Below are 15,108 nucleotides of genomic sequence, written 5' to 3' on the forward strand. Positions count from 1 at the left end.
GAGAAGGAGACAGAGTGTGAGGGGGGGAGGAACAAAGTGGGAGACACAAGATCTGAAGCAGACTCCCGGCTCTGAGCTGTCAGCACAGAGCCCAACGTGGGGCTCAAACTCACAAACTGTGAGATCATGACCTGAGCCGAAGTCTGACATTTTAATGACTAAGCCACCCAGGCGGCCCCAAGCATCTGACTCTTGATCTCAGCTCAGGTCATGATCTCATGGTTGGTGGGATTAAGCCCCACGTCTGGCTCTGTGCTGACAGTGTGGGGCCTGCTTGTTTTTCTCTGTCACTCCCCTGCATGCACACATACTCTCTCAAAATAAACAAACATTAAAAAAAAACATTAAGGGAAATGCAAATTGTAACCCTAATAGATATGTCACATATGTTAGGATGGATACTATAAAAACAAACAAACAAACAACCTCCCAAAAAACGAAAACAAGTGAGGATGTGGAGAAAATGGAATTCTTGTGCATTGTTGACTGGGAATATAAAATGGTACAGCCACTATGGAAAATATTATAGTGGTTCCTCAAAGAATTAAAAATAGAATTACCATATGATCCAGCAATTCTGCATCTGGTATATATATCCAAAAGAACTGAAAGCAGGATCTTGAAAAGGTATCTGTACACCCATGTTCATAGCAGCATATTCACAATAATCAAGTAGAAGCAACCCAAGTGTTCAACAAATGAACTGATGAACCAAATGTGGAGTATCCACATGACAGAATCTCATTCGGCTTCAAAAAGGAAGGACATTCTGACACGTGGTACAACATGGACTAACTTCAAGGACATCATGTTAAGTACAACAAGGCAGTCTCAGAGGACACACACTATGATTCCACTTGTATGGGGTAACTAAGGTGGTCAAAATCACAGAAACAGAATGGTGGTTGCCAGAGGCAGCGGAGAGGCAGAACTGGGGAGCTGTTAATGGTTACAGTTCCAGTTTTGCAAGAGGAAAACGCTCTGGAGATCGGTTGCACGGCAACGTGAATAATCTTAACATCACTAAACTGCACACTCAGCAATGGTTAATTTAATAAATTTTATGTTATATATTTTTCACCACAACTGAAAAGATGAATAAAGTACAAAGTTGAAGAAAACTCTTGGAAAGCAAAACAAAAATCAGACAACAAAAGAGAACAGAATCTAAACAGGCAAACAAACATTTCAGTAACAGAAGTTCCTGTAAAGGCACAAAAAGAAAAATAGAACAAAATCATCAAGGAAATTGAAGGACAGGAGTTTCTGAACTGAAAACACCTACCAGGTACTCAGCACAATATACACAATTTCAGAATAACAAGGATAAAGTAAGGATTCTAAAAGTGAACTGCGGGGGCGCCTGGGTGGCTTAGTCGGTTAAGCGTCCGACTTTCGCTTAGGTCATGATCTCGCGGTTCGTGGGTTCAGGCCCCGCATCGGGCTCTGTGCTGACTGCCAGCTCAGAGCCTGGAGCCTGTTTCAGTCTGTGACTCCCTCTCTGTCTGACCCTCCCCTGCTCACGCTGTCTCTCTCTCTCTCTCCTAGAAATAAATAAAACATTAAAAAAAAATAAATAAAAAAAAAATAAAAGTGAACTGCGGGGCACTTGGGTGGCTCAGTCAGTTAAGTATCCAACTTTGGCTCAGGTCATGATCTTATGGTTCACAAATTCGAGCACTGACAGTGCAGAGCCTGCTTGGGATTCTCTCTCTCTCCCTCTCCCCAACTTGGGCATGCTCTCTTTCTCCTCTGCCTCAAAATAAATAAACTTAAAAAAAAAGAAGACTAACAGTCAGAATGGGACTGTTTTCCATAAACAGGGTGCTGAAAGAATAATATAATATCAGGACACCTCATATTGCATGTAAAGAGTACTTAAAATCTTTTAAAAAAATGAGGTAATTAAATCTTTAAAATTCTGAAAAAAATTCCTAATGGCTTAGGATTCCATACCTGATTTTATTATGTACAAAAGGATAGAAAAAACATATATTAAGATCCATGGGGTACTTTAAATACCTATTTCCCATGATCCCTCTTCAGGAAACTATTGGAGAAAATGCTATATCAAAACTGAAGGGATAAACTGAGAAAGAGGAAGATCAGAGTTCTAGGAAAAAGGGGACCCACGTGGAAGAGGGGCAAGGGGATACCAAAATAAAGGTGGAAGGTGGACCAGAACCACAGCAACACTAGAGGTGTGGAAGGCCCAGAGCTCGGACCAGCTCAGGAGATAGGTCTTCAGGGAAACAAACATGGAGCCGGGTTGTCTGGAGTTGGATTTACGAGGAAAATAATACTGAGAACCTCCAGGAGGGTGAGAAGAATTGGCCATAAGAATGAAACAGGTATTAAGGGGTCTGGGTGGCTCAGTCAGTTAAGCCTCCAACTTCAGCTCAGGTCATGATTTCGTGGTTCATGAGTTCAGGGCCTGTTTGGCTCTGTGCTTGGATGCTTGGAGCCTGGAGCCTGTTTAGGATGCTGTGTCTCCCTCTCTCTCTGCCCTCCCTGTTTCACACTCTCTCTCTCAAAAATAAATAAACATTAAAAAATGTTTTAAGAATGAAACAGGTATCATTAAGTCCAAGAAGAACATCTGATCACACATACTGCTTTGCTAGCTACCGACTAGGTGAATATCACACACTCGGGCCGGAAGTATGGGAGAAAGCAACAGGGTGTGGAAGAGTGGGAGGGGCTCTAAGAGATCCAGATCCCCCTACGCCAATTCAGGAGTTCAACTGATAATGTCTATAAGAGGTAAATGTAAAAAGTAGCACATTTTATTTAGAAATACAAAAATAAATTCTAGAAGAAACAAGCCAGAGTGCTGCTAGTGTCTCCCTTGAGTGGAACTAGAAGGCAGAGGGGGTGAAAGAGGGGCCACAGTGGTTTATTAGAAGCCTGTCAGGACTATGCGCCTTTAAACACTGTGAACATTTTTTTTTTTATATATATTTTTAAATATTTTTTGATTTATTTCTAGGAGAGAGAGAGGGAGACACAGACTCCGAAGTAGGCTCCAGGCTCTGCGCTGGCAGTCAGCACAGAGCCCGACGCGGGGCTCGAACCCACGAACCGCGAGATCATGACCCAAGCAAAAGTCGGACGCCTAACCGACTAAGCCACCCAGGCGCCCCAAACACTGTGAACATTTATGAAATTTCATTCACTAAATAGGGAAGAAGACACTGGTATCTCATAACAGTATTAATTGTTAGCAACATAAAAATCTATCTTCAGTATTTGTGTACTCTGTGTTCAAAGCACACTGCCTATTTAGCAGACAGAAGAATATAACAAAACATACATAATTTCTTTTTTTGTGTCAAGTAAATTTTTTAAAAGTTCATATCCTTTTTTTCTTTTTAAAGTAAACTCTACCCCCGAAGTGGGTCTCAAACTCACAACCCTAAGATCAACAATTGCATGCTCTACTGATGAGTCAGCCAGGCACCTTTAAAAAGTTCATATCTGGGGCACCTGGATGGCTCAGTCGGTTAAGCATCCGACTTCAGCTCAGATCATGATCTCATGGTTCATAGGTTTGAGCCCCGCGTCAGGCTCTGTGTTGACAGCTCAGAGCCTGGAGCCTATTTCGGATTCTCTGTCTCCCTCTCTCTCTACCCTTCCCCTGCTCACGCTGTCTCTCTCTCTCAGAAATAAAAAACATTTAAAAACTTAAAAAAAAAACATAAAAAAGTTCATAGCCTTTATTTAAAAGAATTTTTTTAAGTTTACTTTGAGAGAGAGAGAAAGTGCATGCACACATGTACACAAGCAGGAGAGAGGCAAAGGGAGAGGAAGAGAATCCTTAGCAGGTTCTGCACTGTCAGCACAGAGCCCTGTGTGGAGCTTGATCTCACAAACTGTAAGATCATAACCTGACAAAATCAAGAGTCAGACACTCAATGGACTGAGCCTCCCAGGCACTCCAAGTTCCTATCCTTTGATAAAAAGATTCAACTTCTAAGATTTAATACTGAAGAAACACTTAAAATTACAGAGAAGACTTTATAGAAAGGGTATTAATTAAATTGATATTTATAGTAAAGAAAAAGTAATGGTGGAAATGTACAGTAACTGTGGAAATTGCTAGGTAAAATGAAACTTCTACTGGGCAAAATATTCAACGACACTGGGAAATTCTGTGAAGAACAGAAGGATGAGAACAATTTTATTTTAATCTCTTAATGTGTATAGAAACAAGAAAAAAAAATGTATCACCAACAATTATCTCCAGGTAACTGGATTTCTGAAGTATTAGACTTTTAAAAAATTTTTTTAAATTTTTTATTAAAAATTTTTTTTTTCATGTTTTATTTATTTCTGAGAGAGAGAGAAGGAGATACAGAATCTGAAGCAGGCCCCAGGCTCTGAGCTGTCAGCACAGAGCCCGATGTGGGGCTCAAACCCATGAACTGTGAAATCATGACCTGAGCTGAAGTCGGATGCTTAACCGACTGAGCCAGCCAGGTGCCCCGAGTATTATACTTACACTTTAAAAAATAAATTAATACATGCAAAAGAGAAAAAAATCAACAAAATGAAGACAACCCATGGAATAGGAAAAAATATGTGCAAATCATAAATCTGATAAAGGGTTAATATCCAAAATATATGGAGAACTCATACATTTTTTTCCTAAACAGTGAATACTCATTTACTTAAGCTGGCTTAATTACTTCAATTAAACCTAATTGTATAATTATTGTTTTGCAATAATTGTTTTTCCTATTGTCTTTATAAGGATCACCAAAAGTATTTTTTATTTTTTAATGTTTATTTATATATTTATTTGTAATTTTTCTAATGCTTATTCATTTCTGAGAGACAGAGCCCAAGCATGAGTGGGGCAGAGAGAGAGACAGAATCCGAAGCAGGCTCCAGGCTCCAAGCTGTCAGCACAGAGACTGACACGGGGCTCGAACTCACTCACTTCGAAATTATGACCTGAGCCAAAGTTGGACATTTAACAGACTGAGCCTCCCAGGTGCCCATCACCAAAGGTATTATGAGTTTGTACAGCTGCTCAAATGGTATTTTTCTTAATTGAAATATAATTTACATGCTGTAAAATTTACCATTTTAAAGTGTACAATTCAGGGGCGCCTGGGTGGCTCAGTCCGTTGGGCATCTGACTTCGGCTCAGGTCATGATCTCACGACTCATGGGTTGGGGCCCCGCATCGGGCTCTGTGCTAACAGCTCAGAGCCTGGAGCCTGCTTCAGATTCTGTGTCTCCCTCTCTCTCTGACCTTTCCCTGCTCACGCTGTCTCTCTCTGTCTCTCAGAAATAAATAAAACATTAAAAAAAAAAAAAGTGTACAATTCAGTATTTTTCAGTTTCTTCCCAGAATTATAGAAACATCTTCACAACCTACTTCCAGAACATTTTCATCTCTCCAAAAGGTCACCCATGCCCATACCCATTAGCAGTCACTCCCCATTCTTTCTTGCCACCTGACCCTCCCCAACCCCCACCGGAAACCACGAATCTACTTTCTGCTTCAATGGGTTTATCTATTTTGGACATTTCATATGAACGGAACAATACAACTTGTAGCCTTTTGTGATTGGCTTCTTTTCACAGTATGATGCTTTCAAGGTACAATCATGCTGTAGCCATGTATAATGTAGTACTTCATTTCTTTTTATTATAATATTTTATGAAGGTACATTTTGTTTATGTATTAATTAGTTAATGGACATGAGTTATCTCTACTTTTTGGCTATTGTATGAATAATGCTGATATGAGCATTACTGTACAGGTTTTTGTATAGACACAGGTTTTCAATTCTCTTAGGTATATACCTAGGAGTGGAACTGCTAGGTTATACAATGACATTCTTAACAATATTCTCCAACCATTTTCATCATTTTATACCAGATGCTGCCAAAGATCACAAAGAAACACTCTCTTACATAGCTGACAGCAACATAAACTGGTGTGGACCTATTAAATAGCAGTTTAACGTGATTTAGATAATACACACGGCCATGAAAAAGAACGTATAAAATTGGAATAGACAGAACTTCTTCAATCTGATAAAGATCATTTACAAAAAGCCTCTGGTTAACAGGTAACTACTTACCGATTAAAGGATGACTGTTTTACTCCTATCAGAAATATGACAAAAAGGGCACCTGGGTGGCTTGGTCAGTTAAGCACTGGACTCTTGATTTTAGCTCAGGTCATGATCTCATCGTTGTGGGGTTGAGCCCTGTGGTGGGGTCCTCACTAGGCACGGAACCTGCTTAAGATTCTCCTTCTCCCTCTGTCTTTCCCTGGCATGCATGTATGCTCTCTCTCTCTTTTTTTAAATTTTTTAAATGTTTTTTATTTATTTCTGAGAGAGAGACAGAGACAGCATGAGCAGGGGAGGGTCAGAGAAAGAGGGAAATACAGAATCTGAAACAGGCTCCAGGCTCTGAGCTAGTGGTCAGCACAGAGCCTGACGTAGGGCTCGAACACACGAACCATGAGATCATGACCTGAGCTGAACTCGGACGCTTAAGCGACTGAGCCACCCAGGCAGGCGCCCCTCTCTCTCTATCTCAAAATAAATAAATACACATTAAAAAAAGGAAAGGAAAGGAAAGGAAAGGAAAGGAAAGGAAAGGAAAGGAAAGGAAAGGAAAGGAAAGGAAAGGAAAGGAAAGGAAAAGAAAAGAAAAGAAAAGAAAAGAGGGGTGACTGGGTGGCTCAGTTAGTTAAGCGTCTGACTCTTGGATTTGGTTCAGGTCATGATCTCATGTTTCATGAGTTTAAGCCCCACATTGGGCTCTCCACTGACAGCACAGAGCCTGTTTACGATTCTCTCTCTCTCTCTCTCTGCCCCTCCTGTGCGTGCTCTCTCTGTCTCTGAAAATAAATAAATAAACTTAAAAAAGTAATAATATAATGCTATGAAAATAATTTTTTTAATAGTAAACTCTATACCCAATGCGGAGCTTAAACTCACAACCACGAGATCAAGAATCCAATGCTCTACCAACCTAGCCAGCCAGATGGCCCCACTATGAAAATCATTTTAAGGTAAGAAAATAGCTTGGCTTCCAACTCTTGATTTCAGCTCAGGTCGTGATCTCACAGTTCAGGAGACTGAGCCCTGCACTGGGCTCTGTGCTGACAGCATGGAGCCTGCTTGGGGATTCTCTCTCTCCCTCCGTCTCTCTTTCTGTCCCTCCTCTTCTCACGCTCTCTATCTCAAAATAAATAAACATTAAAACAAAACAAATAATTTCAAATTAGTGCAAAAAATCCAAGAACTCAAATTAATAAAGGGCTATTACCCAAGTCAGTGCTTCTGAGCATGCTGACCAGTGCTGGCATAAGCTGAAACTCAAATATCCTTCGGACTCCACAGTAGCTGCAGGCTGGAAGCTCAGTGATTTCTGACGTAGGGCAGGTCAAAAAAAGTGGTTCTCCACTCCAGGAATACCTAAGGCAGGGGAACAAAGAACTCTGAATGAGGACCACATATAAGTCACATTCCAATATCAAAGACCATGCTCTGCAAACTTTGTTTCCTTCTTGTAGACTACTAGGAGCAAAACCAAACAGCAAAGAAAATCCAAAGGCCCCAAAACAGCAGCAAGCCTGTAAAGCACAGCAAAAGATACCTGAAGTCTTATCAATGTTTGATTCAAAGTCTGGGCAAAGGCACTAAAACCACTAAAACCAATGTGGAACTGAATCTAACTAAAACTGCCAGTCCAGTCTCAGCTCAAAGGCAGATTAAAGGGATTTAGACCTCCACTACTACTACCAGCCTTACAGAGGAAGGGGCACGCCCTGCTAAGGAGCAGAAATTTACTTCAGTATTTACAGTTCTTCAACAGACACTCTCCAGTAAACCATAAAAAAAAAAGTTACTAGATTTGCAAAGCAGCAGAAAAATTAAACCCATAAGGAAAGTCAATACAAGAATACCCAACAGGGGCACCTGGGTGGTTCAGTGGGTTAAGCGTCTAACTTCAGCTCAGGTCGTGATCTCACCATGTGTTGAGTTCGAGCCCTGCATTGGGCTCTGTGCTGACAGCTCAGAGCCTGTGGAGCCTGCTTCTGATTCTGTGTCTCCCTTTCTCTCTGCCCCTCCCCTGCTCACTCTTTCAAAAATAAATAAATTAAAAAAAAAAAAAGAATACCCAACAGAAAGATGATGGAAATGTCTGAAAAAAAAAAAAAACTTCATAATATCAATATAAGGGGTGGGATAAAACAAATAATAAAGTATCAATCATAAACATGTAAAAGAATCTAGTAGAAAAGGTGGACATGCATAAACAAATGAGGAAATATGCACAGAAATAAAAACTAAAGAGATTGAGAGAGCAATACTAGAAATGAAAAATGCTGTATCAGAATAAAGAACTTCATTCAATGAAAGTTAACAGCAGGCAGGAAACAACAACAAAAAAATCTGTGAGTGTGAGGAAAATAGAAACACCCAAAATGAAAAAGTAAAAAAGAAAAAATAAAAAGAAAATGAAACAGGGCCTTTAAAAATGATGGGACAATTTCAAAGTGTCTAAACATACCAGTAACTGGAGTCCTAGAAAACGGAAATAGGAATGAAAAATATTTGAAGAGATGATGGCCAAAATGTTTCCAAAATTCATGAAAAGACATTAACACAAAAATCCAAAAAGCTCAGCAAATCCCAAGCAGGATAAATTCAAGCACAGAGCCACTGAAGTACATAACAGTTTTAATTATATAAATATAACAAAGAAAAGAACAGTAAGAATTACAGCTAATTTCTAATAGAAACGCTAAAGGCAACAAGACAATGAACAAAATCTTTCCAGTGTTGGATGGAAAACAACTAAAAAATAAGTTTTATGGCCAATAAAAATGTCTATTTAAAGAAATCTTAAAAAATACATTCTTAGGGGCGCCTGGGTGGCTTAGTCGGTTAAGCGTCTGACTTTCGCTTAGGTCATGATCTCGCGGTTTGTGGGTTCGAGCCCCGTGTCGGGTTCTGTGCTAACTGCCAGCTCAGAGCCTGGAGCCTGTTTTGGTCTGTGACTCCCTCTCTCTCTGACCCTCCCCTGCTCATGCTGTCTCTCTCTCTCCTAAAAATAAATAAAAAACATTAAAAAAAAAAAAAACATTCTTAGACAAAACCCGAGTGGCTGTTTCCAACAAACTTGCACTTTAAAAAAAAATTTAGAAGTCCTTCAGGTGTAGGGAAATACCAGATGGAAGCCCAGCAGGTAGGAATGTAGAGCACCAAAGGGTAAATGGGAGGATAAATATAAAAGACTTTTTGATCATTATTTTTATTATTAAAGTTTTTTTTTCCAAGTAATCTCTACACCCAATGTGGGGCTCGAACTCACAACTCAGATCAAGAGTCACACGCTCCACTGACTAAGCCAGCTGGGAGTCCCAACTGTTATTTTTAATTTCATTATGTAATACATAACATATATATTATAGATTATATAATAAATAATATATATTATAGATTATATAATAAATAATATATATTATCCTTAAAACTATCTTATAAACTATCATTTCAAGAAAAAAATAATAAAAACGTATTATAGGATAAAAGCATATAGAAGTGAATATGTGAAAACAAGATCACAAAGGGCAGGGGAAAGCTAAATGGGAATCTGTGGTATGGTTCATAAGGTGGTAAACTACTGTGTAGAGGCAGACTGCAGTAAGTCAGAGATGCACATTATAATCACTATAGCGAACAGTTTTTATGGCAACAGAAAGGGCATAAAATCATAAACTAAAAATACTCAATTCACTGAAGAGAAGGCTAAACAAAAGGGAAAAGAGGGACAAAAAAATAACAAGGAAAAAAGCCAATACCAGAATGATAAAATTAACCCACTACCACCAATAATAACATTAAATGGACTAAAACTCTATGTAAAAGGCAAATATACTGGATAAAATAAACCTAAGACCCATTCATAAGCTGTTTAAGAAGCATACTTTTAGGTATCGTCTCATAGCGGTCAGAATGGCAATTATCCAAAAGACAGGAAATAACAAGTGTTGGCCAGGGACATAGAGAAAAGGGAACCTTCCTGCACCATTGGTGGGAATTAAACTGATACATCCACTGTAGAAAACCATAGGGAGTTTCCTCAAAGAATTAAAAACAGAACTACCATATGATACAGCCATCCCATCTCTAGGTATGTATATGAAGGAGATAAAAACACTAACTCAAAAAGATACTTACCCTCATGCTCACTGTTGCATTATTTACAATAGTCAAGACATGTAATTAACTGAAGTGTCCATTGACAGATAAATGGACAAAGAAATTGTGGTGAGTGTGTATATGTGTGTGTGTATACATACATACATATATATATATACAAACAACCCACAAAAAAATACCCAGCCATAAAGGAGAATTAAATCTTGCCATTTGCGGCAACAGGGATGGGCCTCGAAGACATAATGCTAAGTGAAATAAGACAAACAGAGAAAGAAATACTGTATGATATCACTTACGTGCAGGTCCTAAAAAACAACAAAAAAAGAAACAAAACTCATACAGAGAAAAAACTGGTGGTTTCCAGAGACGAGGGGTCAGGAGTGAGAGGAACAGATGAACTGTTTTTTTCCAAGTTTATTTATTTATTTTAAATATTTATTTTTGAGAAACAGAGTGTGAGCTGGAGAAGAGCAGAGACACAGAGAGAATCTGAAGCAGGCTCCAGGCTCCGAGCTGTCAGCACAGAGCCCAACATGGAGCTCCGGCCCACCAACCTGGAGATCATGACCTTGAGCCAAAGTAGGATGCTTAACTGACTGAGCCACCCAGGTGTCCACATAGCTGGAGGTTTTAACACTCCTCTATCGTTAACTGATTAGCAAGACAAAAGTGATCCATAATAGAAACTAGTGTTGGAACAATTAGATATTCATATAAAAAGAATCCTGACCCTCATATATTATATACAAAAATTAACTCAAAACGGATCACAAACCTAAATGTAAGAACTAAAACTAAAAACTTCTAGCTAAAAACTTCTAGAGGCGCGTGGGTGGCTAAGTCGTTTAAGCATCCGACTTCAGCTCAGGTCATGAATTCATGGTTTGTGGGTTTGAGCCCTGCATTGGGCTCTGTGCTGACAGCTCAGAGCCTGGAGCCTGCTTCCGATTCTGTGTCTCCCTCTCTCTCTGACCCTCCCCTGCTCATTCTGTCTCTCAAAAATAAATAAATGTTACAAAACAACAACTAAAAACTTCTATAAGAAAACACGGGAAATGGGGCACCTGGGTGGCTTAGTCGGTTGGTTAGTCATGATGTCGCGGCTTCATAGGTTAGAGCCCCCGCATCGGGCTCTGGGTTGGCAGTGCAGGGATTGCTTGGGATTCTCTCTCTCTCTCCCTCTCTCTGCCCCTCCCTGACTTGTGCTGTCTCTGTCTCTCTCAAAATGAATAAGTAAACTTAAAAAAAAAAAAGGGGGGGGGGATCGCTTGTGTGCTTCAGTTGGTTAAGTATCTGACATTGGCTCAGGTCATGATCTGGCAGTTCATGAGTTTGTGCTTTAGCACAGAGCCTGGAGCCTACTTTGGTTTTGTGTCTCCCTCTCTATCTCAAAAATAAATAAACATTAAAAAAAAAAACAAAGGGGCACCTGGGTGGCTTAGTCGGTTAAGCGTCCGACTTTTGCTTAGGTCATGATCTCTCGGTTCATGGGTTCGGGCCCCGCGTCGGGCTCTGTGCTGACTGCCAGCTCAGAGCCTGGAGCCTATTTCAGAGTCTGTGACTCCCTCTCTCTCTGACCCTCCCCTGCTCACGCTGTCTCTCTCTCTCTCCTAGAAATAAATAAAAATATTAAAAAAAAAAAAAGACCCTATTAAAAAGTGAAAGGCTGAGGCACCTGGGTGATTCAGTAGGTTAAGCATCCAACTTTGGCTCAGGTCATGATCTCACAGTTTGTGGTCTGAGCCCTGCATTGGGTTCTGCGCTGACAGTTCAGAGCCTGGAGCCTGTTTAGGATTCTGTGTCTTCCTCTCTCTCATTTCGTCCCCTACTCATGCTCTGTCTCTGTCTCTCAAAAGTAAGTGTTAAAAAAAAAGAAATAAAGGGGCGCCTGGGTGGCTTAGTCGGTTAAGCGTCCGACTTTCGCTTAGGTCATGATCTCGCGGTTCGTGGGTTCGGGCCCCGCGTCGGGCTCTGTGCTGACTGCCAGCTCAGAGCCTGGAGCCTATTTCAGAGTCTGTGACTCCCTCTCTCTCTGACCCTCCCCTGCTCACGCTGTCTCTCTCTCTCTCCTAGAAATAAATAAAACATTAAAAAAAAAAACAAAGGGGCGCCTGGGTGGCTTAGTCGGTTAAGCGTCCGACTTTTGCTTAGGTCATGATCTCTCGGTTCATGGGTTCGGGCCCCGCGTCGGGCTCTGTGCTGACTGCCAGCTCAGAGCCTGGAGCCTGTTTCAGTCTGTGACTCCCTCTCTCTCTGACCCTCCCCTGCTCACGCTGTCTCTCTCTCTCTCCTAGAAATAAATAAAACATTAAAAAAAAATTAAAAAAAAAAAATAAAAAAAATAAATGAAAGGCAAGCCACAGATTACCAAGATATAAATCATACTGACAAGGACACATTCTGTACTCCCAAGAAAAATCACTCCTTGCACTCCAGATGCTGCCTCCCAAACCCCCTTCTCCAGAATGCCATCAACATTCATCCAAGTTCACAATCCAGAACCTCAAAACTCTTTTGTTGCCTTCCAATTTTTTCCTTCGACATCCAGAGGTCACCAAGACCTGCCATTATACAAACAACTCCCAAATTTATCCCCTCCTTCCCATATCCTCTGTTTTGATTCAAACTCTTTTACCACCTCTCCCCGGGATTCTTCCTCTCTAATCTCAGAGTGAGTGACCATCACTCCACTGGCAACTACTGGCCACAGAATAAAGTACAAAATCTTTAGTAAGATATGGAGTGAAAACATACAATCTGAGCATCTAATCCATGGCAGTGCTAGGTACCAAGCATGAGCAGCACCCAGCCTGGCATGCATCCAGTGTGGCAAGAAGCACAACAGGGAATGATATCAACGTATGGCACTAGAGGAGCAAAAGGGAACAGACAGTCTTTCAGTCAAGCTGCTCTCAATTCAGACACCATCACGTCCGCCACGTCCAGCTCACTGAATTGCCACCGCCCCACTGCTATGCACCAGGGCTGTGGCTCAGAGCATACTGGACCTTCAGTCCCTCCAGCAGGGTTTAGAGCTCAAGTCTGTCCCTTTTGCACGATGCCTTTCCAAGACAGAGGCCTGGGATCCCTCCTCCGTGTTTCCTGCATACTTGTTCTCGGCTCCGCTGGGCACACATCATGGTGCTTGGTATCGTCTGCCTCCCTGACCAGGCTGGGCCCTACTCCGGTGGCCAGCACCAAGGACAGTGCGTATGGTCCTCCTCCACCTGAGCACACAGGAACTCAGCCCTTCAAGGAGCAGGGCTCACTGGGGGCCGCAAGTCTCACTGGTGAGAGACCCCTGCAGGGGCTGCTCTCCAAGCTGAGAGTCACTGCCACTGGTGAGGTGCCATATGATAAAAAAAATATTTGTTTAGTCTGAAAACTCTGTTGAAGGTATCATAATTTGGGCATGTTTTCACGAGGGCATGTATGCTATGAGATTTCTAGTTGTCATTACCTAATTAAAGAAAAACAAGATAAATTGGATTTTCATCAATAAAATGAGGATGCAACAATTAAGAGCAAAGCCTGATTTTGTGCTAAGAAGTAAAAACTATAATCACACAATACATATCAAGAATAATTACATTTCAAACCTTTGATCCTGAATTTCACTTCTAGCACCAGACTTTGGGGAAATGATAAAGCATTCTAAGATTTTTTTAAAAAAATTTTTTAATGTTTTATTTATTTCTGAGAGAGAGAGAGAGAGAGAGACAGTGCGAGCAGGGGGAGGGTCAGAGAGAGAGGGAGACACAGAATCTGAAACAGGCTCCAGGCTCTGAGCTAGTTGTCAGCACAGAGCCCGACACGGGGCTCAAACCCACAAACTATGAGATCATGATCTGAGCCAAAGTCAGACACTTAACTGACTGAGCCACCCAGGCGCCCCAAAACATTCTAAGATTTATGAAGGGGGTGTGTAACATCACTAAAACTGTGCAAAAGTAAGGCGTGCCTCGGTGGCTCAGTCGGTTAAGTGTCTGACTCTTGGTTTCAGCTCAGGTCATGATCTCAGAGCTCACGGGTTTGAGCAGGTTTGAGCCCCCTCTCAGGCTCTGAGCTACAGCACAAAGCCTGCTTGGGATTCTCTGTCTCCCTCTCTCTCTGCCCCTCCTGTGCACACAGGCACTTGCGTTCTCTCTCTCTCTCTCAAAAATAAACAAACGTTAAAAAAAAACTGTGCAGAAGTGAAATAAATTAGGTGGAAACAATTCAACATCCAAGGATATATCCAGAAGCAAAGTCAACATCAAATAAAGGCTTAATCTCCCTAACACAAAGAGTTCCTAAAAATCAAATGGACCAAGAACTTATGGAAAAATGGACAAAGGAAATGGACAGAAAAGATTAAAAAACAGAGAAAGATGCTCATAATAATAAAAAAGCAAAATAAATTAGATCCAAACGTGCTTTTTCACTTGAATTGGCAGAAATACAAAAAAGCGTAAAGCTCCTACTACAGGTGAGGCTGTGGGGAAAAAAGCACTGACGGGGCGCCAGGAGGGACTGAAATCCCGGGGGGGGTCACCCTGGTACGATCCTTCAGCATCACAACTCCATACAGCCTTCTGCTTCACTACAGCAGTTCAGGGAACGTAGCCCACAGCTATACCTGCATACGTGCAAAATGACATTAGGTGCCAAACTGTTCACTAGCATAATGTGTAAGAGCAAGAGTCTGGAAACAACATTAAATGTCCATAGTTCAGGAAAATAGACAAGCGACTACAGTCGCTACTAGAAAGTCTATTAAAAAAAAAAAATCTAAGCTCTGTGGGGTGCCTGGCTGGCTCAGTCGGCAGAACATGTAGCTTGTGATCTTGGAGTTGTGAGTTCAAGGGCCACAACTTTTTTTAAAGATTACTTAAAACTAAAATCTTAAAAAAAAAAAAAAAAAAAA

The 15,108-nt window shown here is 41.0% G+C and overlaps 1 protein-coding gene across 1 annotated transcript in view; it reads right to left on the reverse strand.

Annotated features, from left to right (window-relative positions):
* The window catches only part of PDCD2L (programmed cell death 2 like), a 28,911-nt gene that overhangs the window by 3,928 nt on the left and 9,875 nt on the right, over positions 1–15,108 (reverse strand). The window contains exon 6 of the mRNA XM_039231967.1: positions 7,300–7,448. Coding sequence (XP_039087898.1) covers positions 7,300–7,448 — 149 coding nt within the window. The remainder of the gene's footprint in view (positions 1–7,299; positions 7,449–15,108) is intronic.

This window comes from Hyaena hyaena, unplaced genomic scaffold (assembly GCF_003009895.1).
Source record: "Hyaena hyaena isolate Hyena2069 unplaced genomic scaffold, ASM300989v1 scaffold_61, whole genome shotgun sequence".
In the NCBI taxonomy this organism is placed as follows: Eukaryota; Metazoa; Chordata; class Mammalia; order Carnivora; family Hyaenidae; genus Hyaena; species Hyaena hyaena.